This window comes from Emydura macquarii, unplaced genomic scaffold (genome assembly GCF_026122565.2).
Source record: "Emydura macquarii macquarii isolate MOO-44397 ecotype Brisbane River unplaced genomic scaffold, CSIRO-AGI_Emac_v2 contig_1451, whole genome shotgun sequence".
NCBI classification, from domain to species: Eukaryota; Metazoa; Chordata; order Testudines; family Chelidae; genus Emydura; species Emydura macquarii.
The window spans coordinates 25,901,406-25,922,117 of NW_027131588.1; the positions used below are offsets into that span (position 1 = coordinate 25,901,406).

General features: G+C 42.8%; 1 protein-coding gene across 1 annotated transcript in view; it reads right to left on the reverse strand.

Annotated features, from left to right (window-relative positions):
• Positions 1 to 20,712, reverse strand: part of KCMF1 (potassium channel modulatory factor 1) — a 72,854-nt gene that overhangs the window by 17,337 nt on the left and 34,805 nt on the right. Inside the window, exon 3 of the mRNA XM_067553431.1 lies at positions 9,867 to 10,006. Within this exon, the coding sequence (XP_067409532.1) occupies positions 9,867 to 10,006 (140 nt within the window). The remainder of the gene's footprint in view (positions 1 to 9,866; positions 10,007 to 20,712) is intronic.

The window sequence follows — 20,712 nt, forward strand, 5'->3', positions numbered from 1 at the left end:
CTCCACCCTAAGGTGGAGGGGCTTCTGGCTCAGCCATTCTTCCCTGTCCCTCTCCGCCACAGAAGAGTTGCATCAGGCATGAACATCTCCTTGTAAATTATGCCTGAAGAAATGTGTTAGTCTTTAAGGTGCTACAGGACTCTCGTTTTTGTTGTACTCCACAGATTTCCCCAGAGCAGCTCTTGTTTTTCTGGGGAAGCCCTGCAGGTAAGAGCACCCCAGTCTCCTAGGCTGCTCTCTCAGGCTTCTGTATACAAAGGACTCAAAGGTGGTCTGTAGAGGACTTCTAAACAGTTGTGCTTATGGACCTTTTCATTCCTCTATACCGTACAAAGAAGGCGTGAAAGCGATTTTTAGAAGTCGGTAATAGAGATGAGAGGGGAGAATTCTGCTTGCTTTCCCCTTAGTAATGACAAATTTGATCTTCCTCAGTTTTATTATGCAAGACCTTTTTGGAGGTCTCAGAGCATCTTTACTGAATTTTTTTATCTCCCTAGTTGAAAAGTAGAGGTTTGCATCTTAACAACTAAGCTTTGTTTATTGTTAAGCCTGTTTAACTTCATTGACTAACATCTTGAACAAACAAATTCAAAGGAGTCTTAAGCAGCCTAACTTCAAATCCCTTCCCCTCTCAGCTCAGCTTTCATTCTCTTGACTCTTGGGATATCACTTCACTACTTCTTCAGTAGTCTTCAGACTATCTACTCTAGACTCTTCCCCACATCCCAAATTTTTTCCCCCACCATTGCAACAACAGTGGAAATACTAGTGTGTGCATACAGCAGACATTTTATTTTACTGGTATTTTATGGTGATTGGTTGGGTGAGAACACACCAGCTTGGATACCATGTCTCCATTAGAGCTCCCACCATTGCTACTAACGATGGAGCAGCAATGGTATTAGCAACAGTGGGAAACTTCAGGCAAAAAGTAGTTAAGCGTGGATAAACCCAAAACCTTCAAAGACAGACCTGAATTTCTAATGGAAAACAAGAGAAACAAAAAAACAAGATACAGGCTTCATACATACACCATAAAGAAATAAATGGCACAAGTCTATTTTTTGCCTTTGCAGGTCACCTTAAATCATCAGTCTTGTGTGTTTTTCCTGCTGAACGCATACATTTAAGAGCAAAATAAAGAATTAAAGATAGATCAGATAAAACTGCTCCTGGTACAGGGATTTTAAAAACACCAAGGGAAAGGTTTTTACTCTGTGTACTTCCCAGTTCTCAAGAAGATGGGAGGTTGGAGACCTGTCCTTGATCTCCACAAGCTCAACCACTTTATTTGCAGGCTGAGATTTCGCATGGTCACTCTGGCATTAATAATCCCACTCCTGGACAGACACGTTTTACACCTCTCAATATGAATGATGCTTATTTTATATTCGCACACAGGCGTTTTCCCAGGTTTGTGATGGGCCTCGACCACTTTCAATGCAGAGTGCTCCCATTCAGCCTTCCTACTGCCACCGGAATCTTTACCAACGTCTTTCTGGTAGCAGCAGCTCATTTCAGATGGAACCAGTTCACTCCTTTCCCCATCTTGATGATTGGCTTCTTGTTGCCAAAACACATCAGGAAGCCTACCAGTTGACCTCATCAATGCTTCAACTACTTTCTTCCCTAGGAATCGCATGAACTTGGAAAAGTCTGTGTTCACTCTGATGCAGACAACAGACTTCATAGGGGCCACCCTCGATTCAGTCATGGTGAGAGCTCAACTACAGCTTTCGCACCACTAGCAATAATAAATCAGGTTACGCACAGCCCTCAAGCTCCAGTCAGAACTTGTCGTTACACATGGACCAGTTTATTTTATGAAAAATCAACAGCAACAATAACGGCTAACATATCATAGAATCATAGAATATTAGAGTTGGAAGGGACCTCAGGAGGTCATCTAGTCCAACCCCCTGCTCAAAGCAGGACTAACCTCAGCTATATCATCCCAACCATGGCTTTGTCAAGCCTCAGCTTAAAAACCTCTAAGGATGGAGATTCCACCACCTCCCTAGGTAACCCATTCCAGTGCTTCACCACCCTCCTAGTAAAAAACTTTTTCCTAATGTCCAACCTAGACCTCCCGCCCTGCAACTTGAGACCATTGCTCCTTGTTCTGTCATCTGCCACCACCGAGAACAGCCTAGCCCCCTCCTCCTTGGAACCCCCTTTCAGGTAGTTAAAGGCTGCTATCAAATCCCCCCTCACTCTTCTCTTTTGCAGACTAAACAAGCCCAGTTCCCTCAGCCTCTCCTCATAAGTCCTGTGCTCCAGCCCCCTAATCATTCTGGCTGCCCTCTGCTGCACTCTCTCCAACTTGTCCACATCCTTTTTGTAGTGGGGGGCCCAAAACTGGACACAATATTCTAAATGCGGCCTCACCAATGCCGAATAGAGGGGAATAATCACTTCCCGTGACCTGCTGGCAATGCCCCTCCTAATGCAGCCCAATATGCCATTAGCCTTCTTGACAACCAGGGCACACTGCTGACTCATATCCAGCTTTTTATCCACCGTTACCCCCAGGTCCTTTTCTGCAGAGCTGCTGCCCAGCTCGTCGGTCCCCAGTCTATAGCTGTGCATGGGATTCTTCCTTCCTTCAGTCAAAGCCCTTTGAACTTGCAAGGGGGACCAAACAAGCCTGCCCTTTAGTATATGCACTAGCCATTCAAGTCCTGACCACTGTTATTGTAACTGTTTTGTGTTATTTACTCCTTATAACACAAAAGCTAAGGGTTACTAAATGAAATTAATAGGCAGCAGATTTAAAATGAACAAAAGCAAGTATTTCTTCACACAAGGCACAGTTAGCCTGTGGAACTCCTTGCCAGAGGATGTTGTGAAAGCTAAGACTATAATGGGGTTCAAAGAAGACCTAAAGTTCATGGAGAACAGGTCCATCAATGGCTATTAGTCAGGATAGGCAGGGACTGATGTTTGCCAGAGGCTTGGAATGGCCGATGGGATGGATCACTTGATGATTGCCTGTTCTGTTCATTCCCTCAGAAGCACCTGGCTTTGGCCACTGTTGGATGGCAGGATGCTGGGCTACATGGACCATTGGTCTGTCTCAGTATGGCCATTCTTACATTCTTATGTTCACTGCCCACTGATTGTCTTCATCTATTGTAGGAATTAAAATTGGCAAACCGCTGCTAATATATTTAACTTCCCACCAAAACTTTGTACCACAGGTATGAAACTGTTCCTTACTTTTGGAAAGCTGTGCAGTCTAAATTTTGAAAATATATAACCAAAGATACTACCATATCTTTTTCAAATATAACAAGCACCTAATAAGCAGAGCCGGTCAAGAATTTTTCAACTAAACTTTTCTTTCGGGGCTAAGGGTGCTCAGAAAATGCAGATTCATCAAAATGCTTCAATTTTGAAAAACATGTCATTGGGAAGATCCAGCATTGAATTTTTGGGAAGAAAGAAACCAGAATAGCTAATAGATGGGTGCTTGGAGCACTCACGTGGGATGTGGAAGAACCAAGTTCATATCCGTTGCTCTCAATCAGGCAGAGAAGGGGACTTAACCTGAGTCTCTCACATCCCAGGTGAGCACTCGGACTACTGGCTATTCTAGTGTGGGGGATGGGTCTCATGATTTTTTGCAAAAAAATTTGAAAGGTGTTGGTTTTGTTCCACGCGGGAATGAAAACAAATTCTGAAACCCTCAAAATTTTTCATGAAACAGAACTTTTGTTTTCTGGCCAGCCTCAATATTATGTTTAAATATGGAGTGGTAATACCACCAGGTATTACAATATTACAAATGTCCAAGGAAATTGGACATGTCACCCTTCTGAACAGGAAGCTTCCAACTATGCAATCACTACATATGATAAGGAAAGGCAAAAACATCAATTGTAGCCTAACAGACACATTAACATGGCAAATGTTTAAACAGGATCGGATTTATTCTGCTGAACTGAGTTCTTTAACCTGCTGCCTAAAACAAAAATTACTAAGTATAGTAATAACAATCCAGTTACAACCCTAACCATGCAAATCTGGCTGAAAGTCAGAAAGATTTTATATATCACAAGGCTATTTTGATTACCACTGCTGTTGTAAGTACTTGCTTAATTTCAGTACCTAAGCAAGAGTAATTGTTTCAAAACATGGACCCATAAAGCTATTATAAACCAGAACAACTTTCTCCTCAGTGATGTCCTTATATTCTTTGCTTAACTGCAGCAACATAACAACATTGAAACAGTCTTATATGTACCTACAATTAAGAGACTTTATAAACAATGCTAAATTCCAGTCTTCACTAACACATGATGCAAATGCACACAGATACCATGGATAAAGCACTCTGGATGAAAAATATCCTTTATCACCATAAGCTAGGAATAAAGATATGTGTACAAAAATACTGGAGACTGATCCACAAATAAAAAATGAGGGTTCCATTTTCAGAGAGGTGGAGCACCCACAATTCCCACCAAAATCAACAGAGTGGCAGGTGCTCAGTACTATCAACTTCTGTCCCAAGTGCAAATGAAAAAGATATTTTTAAACACAGCTGCAGACCAAAATGTCCCAATTGGAGAAACTCAGAATCACACCGTATTCTATAATCTGCAAAGTTTCACTGACATCAAGTGGCATGAATCAGAATTACATTACCACTCCAGTGACATAAAGGCATCTAAATTCAGGGGTTTTATTGCGATCCGGAAGAAGAAAGTGATGTCCACCTGCACTTGATACCATTGTCTAGGTCTAAACAAACGTGAATCAACACCCTCATGCTCCTAATTCTCAAATCCACAACAGGCCAAATGTTATATTCTTCTTTGAAATGTGAAGAACGAAAATAAAATAAAGGAGTCAAAAGAGAGGCGGAAATCTGAAATGATGTGAGTCATTTCTCTATCATACATTAAATCTGAGGTAATCTGTTTCAAGCTTCATTTTTTTATATCAACGAACAGCAAACAACAATAAAACTGAACAATAAATACATTCCCTGAATGTCCCTCTATTGGCACATGCTCCTGAAGCATAAAGAGTATCCATATATAAAGCTGGAACTGGTGCCCCATTCTGGGAAGATTCCCTGAACTGTTTGATTGCTACCTGGAATAGTTTAGAATTCTGCTGCAGAAACTGTCTACTGGGCATTTTTGTTTAAATCAAGTAGTGAAGAGCTGTGGATTTTACTAAGATAAAAGAAATCTAGGGTTCATCAGTTCCTAAAATAGCTGAGGTGTATGTATAGTCTTTAGTTTCAGACCATCACAACAAAGGTCAAGAATGAAGCATTTATAAGGCATCAAAGACAGACTGCAAACTGTTCTTGAACAGATCCAAGCTTTCCTAGATGTAGTAAAGAGGGGTTTTCCCCTTGTTCAGAAAAAGTTTCAGAAATGGTAACACCACAGGCAATCACCACAACTAGCCACACAGACTTTGTTATCAATTACTTGCCAACAAACAGCAGAAGCAAAATAGCTCATCCAGCATTCTATTGTATAATGTGCAGTTGAACACCATAAGGTGTGTTTACACTAGAAATAGTATGCCAGCACAGCTGCAGCGGTTAGTAGTAAATCCATCTCTCTGAGAGGTGGTAGTAGGTTGACCATAGAATTCTTCCAGCAACCTAGCAGTGTATGCACTGGAGATTCACAGTCCTGAGAGATGTAGTTAAGTCAACCTAACTCTGTAGTACAGATCAGCCCCTAGCTGCTGTGAACTAGTTACTATTATTGAAATCACCAAGAAATCATGTGATCAGTGATAGAGAAAAAGCAAAACCCACCTGAGAGGACCAATAAGACTGTTTTAAATTTATAGATCACTGAACAAGTGATGGTCAAATCCAAAGTTCCTCAACAGGATCCAGCTACCCTTCCTTGATGGGAAGGCCACACTAGGCACATCTACACCGCAAAAAAAAAAAAAAAAAAAAAAAACCCACACAACCCCAGTAGCAAGGCTCAAAGCCCAGGTCAACTGACTTTTGCTCACACTACAGGCCTAAAATTAGGAGTGTAGATGTTCCCGCTTGGGCTAATGTCCAGGCTCTGAAACCAAATAAGGGGGAGGGTCTCAGAGTCAGGGATCCTGCCTGCACAGGAACCTCTACACTGCTATTCTCAGCCCCATAGCATGAGCCTGAGTCAGGTGACCCAGACTTTGAGACTCTCTGCTACACGCTTGTTTGTTTGTTTGTTTAAACAGTGCAGTGACTACTTATTAACCCTATCTTTGCCAGAATGAAGCACTTTCCGATCTCTCTGCATAGAGTCTTAATTTAAGAGCACTCATTAGGTAGTATAGCCCTTTCAGTTAATACCTGGACCTTTCAGAAGGGAAAGGATGTTGTGATAATGCTCTAGATGATTCTGGAGCTAGAAATCCAAAATGTGCCATACTGCTTTGTCAAAGGGAATATTACTTACTGCTAACCTGGTCTCTCCCAGTTCCTACTAGGACACCGGGTAATAATTCATCATACAAACAAATGGCAACAGGAATACTCAATGAAAGATGTTATCAATTCCTCCATAATAGCAAATATGGTAGGTGCCCAGCTTGGCTTAACAAAGAAGTCTTTGGCGAGCTTAAACACAGAAAAGACGCTTACAAGAAGTGGAAGCTTGGTCAGATGACTAGGGAGGATTATAAAAATACTGCTCGAACATGCAGGAATGAAATCAGGAAGGCCAAAACGCAATTGGAATTGCAGCTAGCAAGGGACGTGAAAGGGAACAAGAAGGGTTTCTACAGGTATGTTACCAAAAAGAGGAAGATTAGGGAAAGTGTAGGCCCCTTACAGAATGGGGGAGGCAACCTAGTGACAGAGGATGTGGAGAAAGCTGAGGTACTCAATGCCTTTTTTGCCCCTGTCTTCACAGACAAGGTCAGCTCCCAGACTTCTGCACAGTGTGGGGAGGAGGTGAACATCTCTCAGTGCTGAAGGAACAGGTCCAGGACTATTTAGAAAGACTGGACTTACACAAGTCCATGGGGCCAGATGCAGTGCATCCTAAGGAGCTGAGGGAGTTAGCCGATGCAATTTCAGAGCCATTGGCTATTATTTTTGAAAGCTCGTGGCAATTGGGGGAGGTCCCTGATGATTGGAAAAAGGCAAACATTGTGCCCAAAGGCAACTATAGTGCCCATCTTCAAGAAAGGGAAGAAAGAGGATCCAGGGAACTACAGACCGGTCAGCCTCACCTCAATCCCTGGAAAAATCATGAAGCAGGTCTTCAAGGAATCCATTTTAAGGCACTTGGAAAAGAGGAAGGTGATCAGGAACAGTCAACATGGATTCACCAAGGGCAAGTCATGCCTGACCAACCTGATTGCCTTCTATGAAGAAGTGACTGGCTTTGTGGATGTGAGGAAAGTGGTGGACGTGATATACCTTGACTTTAGCAAAGCTTCTGATAAAGTCTCCCATAGTCAGCAAGTTAAAGAAATATGGGTTGGATTAATGGTCTATAAAATGGATAGAGAGCTGACTAGATCATTGGGCTCAACGGGTAATGATCAATGGCTCTATGTCTAACTGGCAGCCGGTAACAAGCTGAGTACCCCAGGGGTTGGTCCTGGGGCCGGTTTTGTTCAACATCTTTATTAATGATCTGCAGGATGGGGTAGATTGCACCCCCAGCAAGTTTGCAGATGACACTAAGCTAGGGGGAGTGGTAAATATCCTGGAAGGTAGGGACAGGATACAGAGGGACCTAAACAAATTGGAGGATTGGGCCAAAAAAAATCTGAGGAGGTTCAACAAGGACAAGTGCAGAGTCCTCCATTTAGGGAGGAAGAATCCCATGCACAGTTACAGACTGGGGACCGACAAGCAAGGCAGCAGTTCTGCAGAAAAGGACCTGGGGGTTACAGTGGATAAGAAGCTGGATATGAGTCAGCAGTGTGCCCTGGTTGTCAAGAAGGCTAATAGCATATTGGGTTGCATTAGTAGGAGCAATGCTAGCAGATTGAGGGAAGTGATTATTCCCCTATACTCGGTACTGGTGAGGCCTCATTTGGAGTATTGTGTCCTGTTTTGGGCCCCCCATTACAAAAAGGATGTGGACAAGTTGGAGAGAGTCCAGCGGAGGGCAACAAAAATGATTAGGGGGCTGGAGCACAAGACTTATGAGGAGAGACTGAGGGAACTAGGTTTACTTAGTCTGCAAAAGAGAATGAGGGGGGATTTGATAGTAGCCTTTAACTACCTGAAAGGGGGTTCCAGGGAGGCTGGATCTAGGTTGTTCTCAATGGTAGTAGATGACAGAACAAGGAGCAATGGTCTCAAGTTGCAGTGGAGGTGGTCTAGGTTAGATATTAGGAAAAAGTTTTTCACTAGGAGGGTGGTGAAGCACTGGAATGGGCTACCTAGGGAGATGGTGGAATCTCCATCCTTAGAGGTTTTTAAGCTGCAGCTTGACAAAGCCCTGGCTGGGATGATTTAGCTGAGGTTAGTCCTGCTTTGAGCACGGGGTTGGACTAGATGACCTCCTGAGGTCCCTTCCAACTCTAATATTCTATGATTCTGTATTTGTCCACAAATATATAATACTAAGCTGGAAGGGGTTGCAAGTGTTTTGGAGGATAGGATTAAAATTCAAAATGAACTGGACAAACTGGAGAAATGCTCTGAAGTAAATAGGATGAAATTCAAGAAGGAGAAATGCAAAGTACTCCACTTAGGAAGGAACAATCGGTTGCACATGTACAAAATGGGAAATGCTGCCTAGGAAGGAGTGCTGTGAAAAGGGATTTGGGATCATAGTGGATCACAAGCTAAATATGAGTCAACAGTGTAACACCGTTGCAAAAAAAGCAAACATTCTGAGATGCTTCCAACACTCCTGCTAATGTAAGACACAAGAAGTAATTCTTCCACTCTACCCCATGCTGATTAGGCCTCAACTGGAGTATTATGTCCAGTTATGGGTGCCACATTTCAGGAAAGATGTGGACAAACTGGAGACAGAGAAGACCAACAAAATGATTAAAGATCTAGAAAACATGATCTATGAAGGAAGATTGAAAAAATTGGGTTTGTTTAGTCTGGAGAAGAGAAGACTGAGAGGGGACATGACAACAGTTTTCAAGTACATAAAAGGTTGTTACAAGGAGAAGGGAGGCTTAAATTGCAGCAAGGGCGGTTTAGGTTGGACATTAGGAAAAACTTCCTAACTGTCAGGGTAGTTAAACACTGGAATAAACTGCCTAGGGAATCTCCAGCATGGGAGGTTTTAAAGAACAGGTTAGATAGACAAACACCTGTCAGAAATGGTCTAATTATGACGTAGTCTTGCCTTGAGTGCAGGGGACTGGATTAGATGACCTACTGAGGTACCCTCCAATCCTTCACTTCAATGGTTCTATGATATTAATTCTGCCATCCGTTTTAACAGCCAGAAGAACACATCTGATAACCACTTTTATTAAGTGTTAACTGAACAATAACTTTTGTAGTATTTCTACAAATGACAGATTCACTGAAAAAAGAGAAAAAGTAGTTTAAAATAGGCCGATACAAGTCAAGTGCAAACCCTTGCCCACCTCCCAGTTGCACAAAAGAAAAACCATACAGCTACTCCAGTCTACAGGATATAGTCAATGGGTTGATTTGGCTGAGCTGGGAGGAGTGCTACTGGGACAATTAGTATGAGGCAGGTTCTAAATGTCCCATAATATATATCAAAAACTCCACAGCCCACCCCAAAAAAGACAGTCAGCATCAGGAACAAGAGAACTGAGGGCACAAAAGAAGTTAGATCCATGATGTTAGGATCAAATTAGAGATCCTAACCACTAAAGAGCTTTAACTTCTCATGTTTTCACCATAATTCAAAAGCAATGCTGATTCTGCTTACCACTTCTGTTGATGTTTCTGCATGCTCGGAAGTAACATGTTCTTGAAGAGATGTTTCCGTATAACCCATTTTTCCACAATAAGGACAAGTAAAAGACTGTGGCTGCTCTACAGAGAAAGCTTCTCCACCATAGTACAAATCTGGAAAAGAAAACGTGGGTAGACTTTATTCATGAAGAAGCATCACTAGATATACTGGAGTTAAAATATGTACAGTCACTCTGTTAAACTAGTCATTTGATCAAGTGACATTTTAACTCAAGCACTTGGTTATATGTCTGAAAATGTAAGCAGACATTGATATTCATAAAGGTGTTCAATGAATTAAGCACTCAAAGGAATAAATGGATTATATTATACCATGCTATCAAATACAACAGAACATTAGCATCCAGTAACTGCAAATGCCACATGTGCCACTTTCTACTCTAACTTGTACACCAACTCCATCCCCAAATCATTTTCCCTGATACAAGTTCACCATAGTAAAAGTGTTGGGGTAGTCAAGTCTCCAGGAGGTTACCTTGCTCACAGCCAATTTACACAAAAACGTATTTAAATGTGTCTCGTCTACAATGGCACTCCCTCTACCACTGTTGGACTGAACCAACATTAGCAAAATGGGAAATTTTAAAGAGAGAAAAAGCCTAATCTAGACAAAGCCTAAACTTGTCTATTTACTGAAGCAAATGACACTTGAAAGCTCTTATGTTCTAGTTTCCTTTTCAAGCACCTACACCTGTAGAATTTATGTAGTTCAACTTCTGAGCAAGCAGTCACATTAAAATGCACCCTTGCAAGCCTGTCATTGAGCACCTGTACTCAAAAACTAGCTCACACCTTCTTCACTGTAACGACTATAAAATGAAGAAAACTGATTTATTTGCAGGCTTAAAAGAGCTATTTTTCCTGAGCAAATAGATTTAATTCAACTGTCTTTTCCACCATTCTCCCTTGGGCTTGCTGATAGTCAAAAAATGGTTGGACAGTTATATGAATAAGAACATACAGTTCTAAACAATAAAGGATTAAAAAACTGAACAAGTTCTGGAAAAAATATAAATCTTCATGCTCTATGGTATATGTCAACCTCAAAATGATGGGGATTAGGAGGGACCTTTCCTGTGGGCAGGTTATTCCATAACTGCCTTGTAAAGAGTTTCTTGCATCTGAAACTTCTGCTGTTGGCCTCTGTCGGGGCAGGATATGGGACTAGCCAGACAACGGGTTTAGAATTATTCAGAAGATGTTATTTATCAGTAGGAACTCTTGTTCTCCAAATTAGCACATGCACAGAGCCTCACTGCAGGTCTCACACACCTAACCACACAGCCAATGAACCATTTTTGAACAATAATTAGCAGTTATAGTGTTTTCATGCCCATCCATGAGCCCAACATTTCAAGACCAATGGCATTAAAAAGAAGCCTCCCCTATAGGTCTCTCTATTCCTGACTGCTTCATGAAGGCTTATTTGCAGATAGCTACTAAGGAGAGGTAAGGAGGGAGAGTTAAACACTGCCCTGTGGAAGCAATATATTGCAGAACTTGAGTTACTTTTTGGCAAATAATCCCTTTTTCTAATTCATTGGTCCAATAGGGCACTAAGCAGGAGGCTGAGAGAAAGATATCCTTTTCAAAACATTCACTGTACTAGACAGACCTATCCTTGCTGGAGAAAAAAGGTTATCACATCGAAACTGACTATTTGGCTGGTCCACCGGATTCAACCATCCCTGCAAGAGTCATCCCTTAAAGATGCAGGCTGCCATCAGGCCTAGGTATCAACTAAAATTTCACTTCTATCCTGCGCCTGGCTAAGCCCACTGACTGGAAGAGGTCTCACAGCAACCGAGCTAGAGCCCTAGTAGAATCCTGCGTGACCCCTATGAAGTTTAGAACAGTGAACAAGGTAAACATATCTTCACTTCTTCTGACCAAGAGATCTGAAGAGAGAGCAATTCTCTTACTGGGCATACCCCACTTTAATCTCAGCTCTCATGAGATCTCTCTCCACCTGCAGGCCCTGATGATGGAAATGAGCAACAAGCACATGGCTGCTTCTAACCCAAAAGTTAGTACCTCGTCTTGTAGTGGTTGCTGCCTTCCATGAACCTGAGGTACGTGTACTTTAACCTTTTGGAGATGTGGAAGTAGGCATTTTGAAGGTCAAATTCACCATATCCATTGTGAGAGCTGAGAGCAGAGATTATGGTGCCCAGAAACAGAAGTAATCTATTCAATATTCAGACACAAAGAACAGGGCACAGGCCACAAAGTTTCCTTTTGGAATAAGAAGAGACTAGGAAAGAAAGTCCTGAGCCTTCTTAAGGCTCTGGGACCTTAGGGAACACTTGCAAGCATTACAGCTGTTGGCAGAATGTTGTTCTCTGAGATATAGAGAGGCACTTTTCACGCTTATCTGCACTGTGGAATTTTGCAGGACTAGAGAAATACCTCCACCATTTTGAGTAAAGCTTACGGTGCTCCCATAAATAGCAAAAAGTTGACAAATAGTAGGAAAATAACAAAAATTAAACTAAATCTTTTGAGTTTAGACTAAAGCTCTCTCTATTATGTGTGCATTATTTATAGTTATTTTTGCTATGTATCGTTAGCTTGGCTCTATGACTATTCGACTAGGTGGCCAGAAAGTAATTCAGGCTAGAGAGGGGTAATTATAACCTTAGTGCTCAGAATGTGTAGCTCAAGGGATGTGGACACCCCTCTCCAACTACCTTATCAATGGTTAGTGGCTCTATGCCTAGACATGCAACTCCTTCTGCAGGGACAGTGATGTGAAAGAGTAAACCAGAGTTCTTTTTTTGGTCATAGTAGTTTTGCACATCTAGGAAACTACAAAAAGATTTTAGGCATAAGAGGTAAACAAAGGACCAGATTTAAATTAAAAACAAAAAAACCCAGAAAAATCCAAATGTAATCTTCTTTCCTCCTTAACCATACCTATTGCTTTCATTGAGTTAATAAGTTCACACAGTGCTGTGATGTTATTTAAAGTTCAGCATTTCAGCAGGAACACACAAGATACTATGGAGTCCTATAGGAACAGTGAAATGCCATCAAACAAGCTCAAATCAAGGCATTAACAATTGTTTACTTACATGCTAGTTTGATTACTCATAATTTTTGGTAGGTCTTCCCAGACACTGGATAAATATCCATCTACTGACTGGATGACAGGCAACCGCTTTCTCTTTTCTCCCTCCCACACAAACAAATTTTATGTCCGTCCCATTTATAAGGGCTGTTTCCAGTTTACCAGTCCAGTTCCAGAAACTTCCCAAGTAGTAACACTGTGTACACAGATCTTGGTACAAATAATTAAAAACATGAACAGTAAATTAATCAGAAAGGCAAAGTATAGTGGAAAAAAAGGAAGCCCATAAATCTTGCTACCTGTGAGACGATTTTTGTCAGTGAAAAAATAAGTATATAAGAAATGCTTGCTTATTACAGCTACCTTCTATAAAACAAACTTCAAAGTCAAAGTATTTTAAAAACAAGAGGGAGGGAACTGAGTGACAATTCCCAGCTTTTCAGTTGCATTATCTGAACCAATCTGAGGTCAGTAGAAATCTAATTAGCATGCAGGTAAGTTACCTCTCTCCTATACGCCACAGTTGTGTCCACACAGACAGAACCAGCCTCGTTTTAATGGACAAATGTCAAAAAAACTGTATGCTATTTCTACAGGTAAGACATCTACCAGTGAGACATAATACTTTGTCTGGACTGACCCCACAGGACATAGGGGAATTGTACATTTTCTTAGTCATTTGTCTATGTGTTGCAAAGAAAAGTGCAAGTAAATTAAAACTTGGTCACTGTACAGATAACAGTATGATGTTAGTTGTCAGATTATTACATTGACTGTTGATCCAAAGGGTCAAAAAATGTCACTTTCTTCTAACACTAATTACAGAGCTTTATTAGAATAAGGAAAACAGTGTTATCCCTAAAGACTTTTTACTTCAGTGCAGTTTCTGGCTAAAACCTTCCCAGCCCTCCTGTCTGGCTTCCTCCTACAGACTTAAAAAAGTAACACACATGCCCTTAATCTTTACCCCACACTATATTTATCTATGTGTGAACTATCTTTAAGAAAAATATTTAGGTCTGGTCTACACTGAGAATGTAGGTCGACGGAATGCGGCTTCTGTCGACCACATAAAGTATGCATCCGACAAAGTGGGTTTCTGCCCACAAAAGCTTATGCCCAAATAAATGTATTAGTCTTTAAGCTGCCACAGGACTCTCGCTGTTCTGCACATAAAGTATGCGTCTCCACAGGCATGTCAGTTCCGCCAACCTAAATCGTGGTAAAATTTGACTTAATAAACCCACCTCCGCAAGTGGGGTACCGCTGAAGTTCAATTGAATAGATCGAATGAGCGTCAGTGTAGGCAGAGCGCAATGTAAATCAACGTCATTGGCCTCCAGGAGGTATCCCATAATGCTCTGTTGTGACTGCTCTGGACATTCACACTCTGCTGCACCACGGCCATGTACACAGTAAACAGCCCTTCCCCTCAAGCCCCAGGAAATTTTGAATTCCCATTTCCTGTTTGGTCAACATGGAAAGAGCTCTGTACCTGAACTGCTCACGGCAACTACATGCCCCAAACACGCTCCAGCATGGAGTCAACCTGAGGTCTTGGATCTCAACAGCCTGTGGGGTGAAGAGTCTGTTCTGGATCAGCTCCGAGCCAGCAAAAGAAATTTGGATATCTATGAGACGATATCGCATGGTATGGTGGAGAAGGGCCACAAAAGGGATGTGCAGTAGTGCCATGTTAAAATAAAAGAGCTGAGGCAGGCTTATCAGAAAACTAGGGAGACGAAGAGTCATTCTGGCTCATCACCAAAGACATGCTGCTTTTATGAGGAGCTGCATGCCATTCTCGGCAGTGACCCCACCACTGTACCACCCACTCAGCATAGATACCTTAATCAAATCCCAGTCCAGGATGAATAAGGAAGACTCTGTGCACCAGGAGAACGGGGCAGGTGAGCAAGGTATCCTTTTTCCCTGAGAGTCAGGACCTGTTTGTTACCCCAGAGCAGCCTAGCCAGCTGCAGGACAGTGTGATTGACCGAGATGCCAGAGAAGGCACATCCGGTGAGTGTGTATCGCAAATGGTATTTCTGTAGTTACAGGCCCAATCCAGCTTCTTATTTCTGCAAAAAAAGGAGTCTGTGTGCTTGTGGGGATGGGCTTCCTGGCTGTTAGTCCACTGAAGCAGAGGGTTACCCTCGGAACAAATGATTTATGTGCACAGAGATGCTCCAAGAATGCTCAGTGGATATCTCCAGGAAACTTTCATGTAGGTACTCTGCAATCCTTTGCAGAAGGTTTTTGGGGAGAGCAGCCTTATTTCTTCTGCCATGGTAGAACTCTTTTCCCCACTACTATGCTATTAAATGAGCAGGCATCATTGCAGAACCCAGCATAGCAGCATAAGGGCCAGGCCTGTACCTAGATGCTTGCAGCAAATCTTCTCTTTCTGCCTGTGTTACCCTCAGAAGACTAATATCACACCTGGTCACCTAGGGAAGATGGCGCAAGTTTACAGTACCTGATCAATATAATCACTGCATGTTATTCCCCTGCCATGAAAGGTGTCCTGGGCCCCAACAGAGACAATTCCTAGCCATGACATTGTTATCCTGGGTGTTAGGGGTCTGGGAACAAGAGCCCCTATGTTTTCTCCAGTGACATTTCACCTACACTCTCCTCCAATCCCTTTGGACCACCTCTTCCCAAAGTGGTTTTTGGGATGGTAATGGAGAGCCTAATGATCCTGCTCCTTGGTTAAGTGTGGATTGGGGAATTTAGTGGTACAGAGACTTCCCTATAATGGATGCAAGGGCCCCCCTTACTTACCATGGCTGGAACACTACTCCAACCCATGCAGTATGTACAGATGGGTATGCGGGTCTGGCGTTGCCTTGTGAATAAGAAGGGGAGTTCTTTTTACATTGTAACATTGCTTTTTGATCATGGAATAAGTTCACAATGGAAACTTTGTGCTTTGCTTGCCTTACAGTGGACAGCTTGACCTTCACTCCAGCCTCTACTCCTGCAGACTGCCTTTCCCAGATTAGAAGGCCAGGAAAAAAAAAAAAAAAAAAAAAAAATCACACCTCAGGAAGACATTAGTTCAATGAACTAATGAACGCCGCGACGGCGGCTGCTGACACAGAGCTCAGAACCTGGAGGATGTCATTGTCAGAAAAACTAAACATGGACATGGAAAACAGAAAATCAGCCCAGGGCAGGTGCGTGCAGGAGATGTTGCATATTATGAAAGATGCTGAGACGTCTGGTAGAGCTCCAGAAAGAGCAGCGGCAGGACATACTCCCTTTTCAGCCCCTCCAAAATGGTCAACCAACAAGTTGTTTCCCAGCCTCCACCCTCAAGGGCTCTAGGAGAAGGCTGAGCAGGATGCAGTAAGCACTCCATCCACTCCGGTGGAGGGGAGCAGAAAGAGGCAACAGCCCTTTAAGAACTGGGAATGTACGTGCTTTGCTGTTTGCACAGTCACACTTTACTCTGGATCTCCTAACAGCCTTATGAGAATGTAAAATTATCTTCCTTTCCTCCCACTGTAATGGATCACCAATAAAACTTTACTGCTTTAAAATACATTAATCTGTATTCATTGAGAGTTTGGGTATGGTCGATGGGGGAAGGAGGGGAGGAAAATGATGGTATGAGGGTGGGGAATGGGAAAGGATAGCAGTGACAGAGATGTACATTACTGCGGTTATTGCAAAAATGGGTTTTCAATACTTTTCTGAGGTGCAGCGCTCTGTGGTTGGTGTTCAGCGTTGCACTGATATCTGGCTGCTCAAAATTTGCAGCCAGCCTATCAGCCATGACCCAACCCAGCAGGAACTTTTCCCCTGTTCTTTCACACACATTATGGAGCACACAGCAGACAGAGAATAGTTGGGATGTTGCGTTCACTGAGGTCTAACCTAGTGAGCAAACTGCACCATCGGGCCTTTCAGCGGCCAAAATGCACATTCAACCACCGTTCTGCACTTGCTGAGCCTCTTATTGAAACGCTCCTTCTTGCTGTCCAGGTACCCGGTATAGGGCTTCATTAGTCAGAGGAACAAAGGGTAGGCAGGATCCCCCAGGATCACTATTGGCATTTCAACATCTCCAATATTTATTTTTTGATCAAGGAAGAAAGTGCCTACCTGTATCTTTTTTAACAGACCTGAGTTTCTAAAGAAGCGTGTGTCATGTACCTTTCCAGACCACCCCACACTGATGTCGGTGAAATGTCCCCTGTGATCCACAAGGGCCTGCAACACCATTGAAAAGCATCCCTTTCGGTTTATGTACTCTGTGGCAAGGTGGTCCGGTGCTAAGATAGGGATATGCGTGCCATCTATCACACCACCACAGTTTGGGAACCGCACTGCAACCAACTCGTCCACTATCTCCTGCACGTTTCCCATAGTCACTACCCTTCTTAGCAGAAGTCTATTAATGGCCCTGCACGCTTGTATATCAGCAGCTCTCACGGTGGATTTACCAACTCTGAATTGATTCCCAACTGACCTGTAGCAGTCTGGGGTTGCTAGCTTCCACAGAGCGATGGCCACTCACTTCTCCACTGTCACAGCAGGTCTCAAGCGAGTATTCATGCGCTTCAGGGCTGGGGACAGCTCTGTGCAAAGTTCAAGGATAGTGGTCTTTTGCATACAAAAGTTCTGCAACCACTGCTCATCATCCCACACCTTCATAATGATGCAATCCCACCAGCCAGTGCTTGTTTCCCAGGATCAGAAGCGGCACTCCACTGACTGAAGATGGTGTGTGACAGCATGCAGCAAACGGGAATGGTTTCAGTCTATGACTTGTACCAGGGCGGCTTCAGTAACATCGCAATTTTCCGCGCTGTAGCTCCTGTCTCAGCCTTGAAAGCACTGCAGGATAAGTCATGAGGTATTTGTGATGCTCACAATGATTGTGCACAGCTGAGTGGGCTCTATGCCTCTCCAGCAATGGCATGCGCATGGCAGAGACGGGTTTGGAAAAATGGTGCGAAAAAAAGTTAGTCGTTTTGTTTTGGACAGAGGACTTTGCATCATGGAAGGATGACAACCTTCCCAAAAGGTACTGCGGGTAGCTGCACTGAGGGATAGCTACCCATGGTGCACTGCTTTGATTATTGATGCAAGCACAGCTGGTGGGGACGCAAATCCCCGACGGAATGTGTGTGGTGTGATCACGCTCCTCCAACTTCTTAAGTTCGGTGGGTGAAAGACGACTGAAATTAAATTGACTTCACTCCACAAAGAAGACATACCCTCAGTAATAAAGTTTCACCACACACCCAGATCTAATCTTCTGGCTTGAGAAGGTCTTGTCCAGTTGATTAATATAAATAATTGAATCTCAGAAGGAACAAATTCCTATTCAACTTGTTTAGGACTCTTCTCAACAGGATTATCTCCTTACAGTAAAGCTCTGGCACAAGTACCACTGCACTAGTCATATGCCAACTCAACTAGACTTGGAACCAGCTCAAGATGTTGTCGCTTTATACTGAGCATCTATCAATTTCATTCATGTAGGAGGATCTCTGATACAGCTACGTCCATTGGCAACAATGAATATTGTTCAGTATTTTTCTTCACCTCGTTTTATCAGTTTTTGGTCTTCTGGTTTTAGCTTGGCTAAGCTTCAGGCTGAAATCCAGTATTTGAAGCCTGAGACTTCTTAAGAGTTTTGTGTATCAGCCTCATTCTTTAAGCCAAAGGTTGTCGAAATGGGGGGCAGGCCCCCCTGCAGGAGCATGTAGGGTATTCTGAGGGGGGCATGAGAAGCTTTAGGAAAAAAACTTGCTGTGCACATTTTACCCACCATCATGAATAACTAGCCAAGCTGACGCCTCCAGCCAGATCAGGTCCTCAGCGGACGCTGTTCATTGGACTCGAGATGGCGCTGTGCATTTGGGTGGATTTCTGTTACACTTGCATAGCATTATGCAAAGTTGTTGCCATCTGTACTTTAACCTGTTTGCTATGACGCAGTGTGCACATTTAATTGCAAGCATCGATCACCAGGGCAATTTTGCTTTTGCTCTATTACAAGGGATCATGGGCTCTGTTTCAATCAATGCTTTGCTGTTTTTCATATTTAGTGAGAGTCGCATGTTGGTTTTTCTTTATCGCTGTATGTAATTGTGTGGTGGGGGAGAGGGCATAAACTACTCCAGACACAAAGAAGGGGGGCGCAATCAAGTAAGTTTGAGAAGCACGGCTTTAAGCAGAAACACTTAGCATAAATGTTGGTTTCGAAAGTTGGCAGGATTGTTCTGATCTGTTGTCCCATAAACATATGAGCTGGGCTTACTCTGGTAATTGATATAACAGTTGCCTAAAATTCTGCACAGTTAATGAAAGCTTTTTGTTGTAGAATTCTATTAATAATTTATACTGCTCTCGTCACAAGTCCATTCCCTTGGGTTTGGATGGGGTGGGGGTTGGGTGGAAGTAACATGCTTGAAATCACAATGCATCCTGAAAGCTTGGAATTCAGAGTAAGCAAATGGTGGATAAAAAGTTAGGTCTACCCAGCTATATCACTCGGGTGTGAAGAGCAACACAGTAAAATTGACCTAAACCCCAATGTAGACAGTGCTAAGTCGACAAAAGAATTCTTCCGAGAACTCCACCTCTCGGGGAGATGGAATACTTATGCTGATGAAGAACCCTTCCCATTGGTATACCATAGATAGTGTCTACACTAAAGCGTTTTGAGTGTAGACAACCCCCTGACTGTCAGAGATTCTCTCTTCCGGAATGCCAAAATATAACTTGTAGCTTCTGTGTGACCTGCGGATCTACTAAGAACCAGAAATTCTAGAATCTAAAAAATAGCCAATGACTACCAGATACGTACATCATGATGCTATTTTCTTCTGAGACCTCTCAGGAAATAAGAGATTCTTTGAACTGTCTCTTTCTGGTCATTTTTCAAGATCTATGTGATTCCACCTTCTGTTTCAAGTTCTGCTTTATGCTGGGCCAGCACGTCAAGGTCCGGACTCGCTCTCAGCATTTTAAGGCTCTGGTTCATTAAACTTCCTTACCAATGTCATCCTGTAAGGACCAAATTCAATTGTCATAGGTGATCAGACCTTCAGCTTCAGAGAGTTCCCCTTTCATTGCAAAGAAGTTCCAGGTTGCCTGTGGGACCTCTGAACAGTAAAAGGGACAATGGTAATGTATCAGCACTAGTGGCTGGTTTACTGGGTTCTAATGCCTCTCATGTGGGCTTCTATACTATCCTGAGCCTCTGAAGAATCTGAATGATCAACTGGGCTCCTCCATAAAAGGGTCAGAGTTCTAGTAGTATTTCCCTGGTGCATAGTCTACAATACATTAATTTCAAATGCATGAGCAATCCCTGACATCTACGAGCACCATAACCAAGTCTTTATTTTTCATTAATGACATGCATTGCTTGTCTGTCAAAAGCTTGAAAGTGTGCAAGACCTTGTGAACTTCTCACACGGCAGTGTGGCCTAAGACTAGAACACTGGACTGGGACTCAGTAGACTTGGGTTTTATTTTCCAGCTCTGCCACTGGCAGTTGGGAGACCTTGGTCAAATCACCTCGCCTCTGAGCTTCAGTTTCCCCAACAGTAAAACAGGGATAGCACTTTCCCCTTTTGTAAAGCACTTTCAGATCTATAGATGAAAAATGCTATATAAGAACTAGGTATTACTATATGCTCACCAAACATGCTCCGTTTGGGTATATCTTGTCTGTCTGAAGTCATCACCATGTAACCTAGGT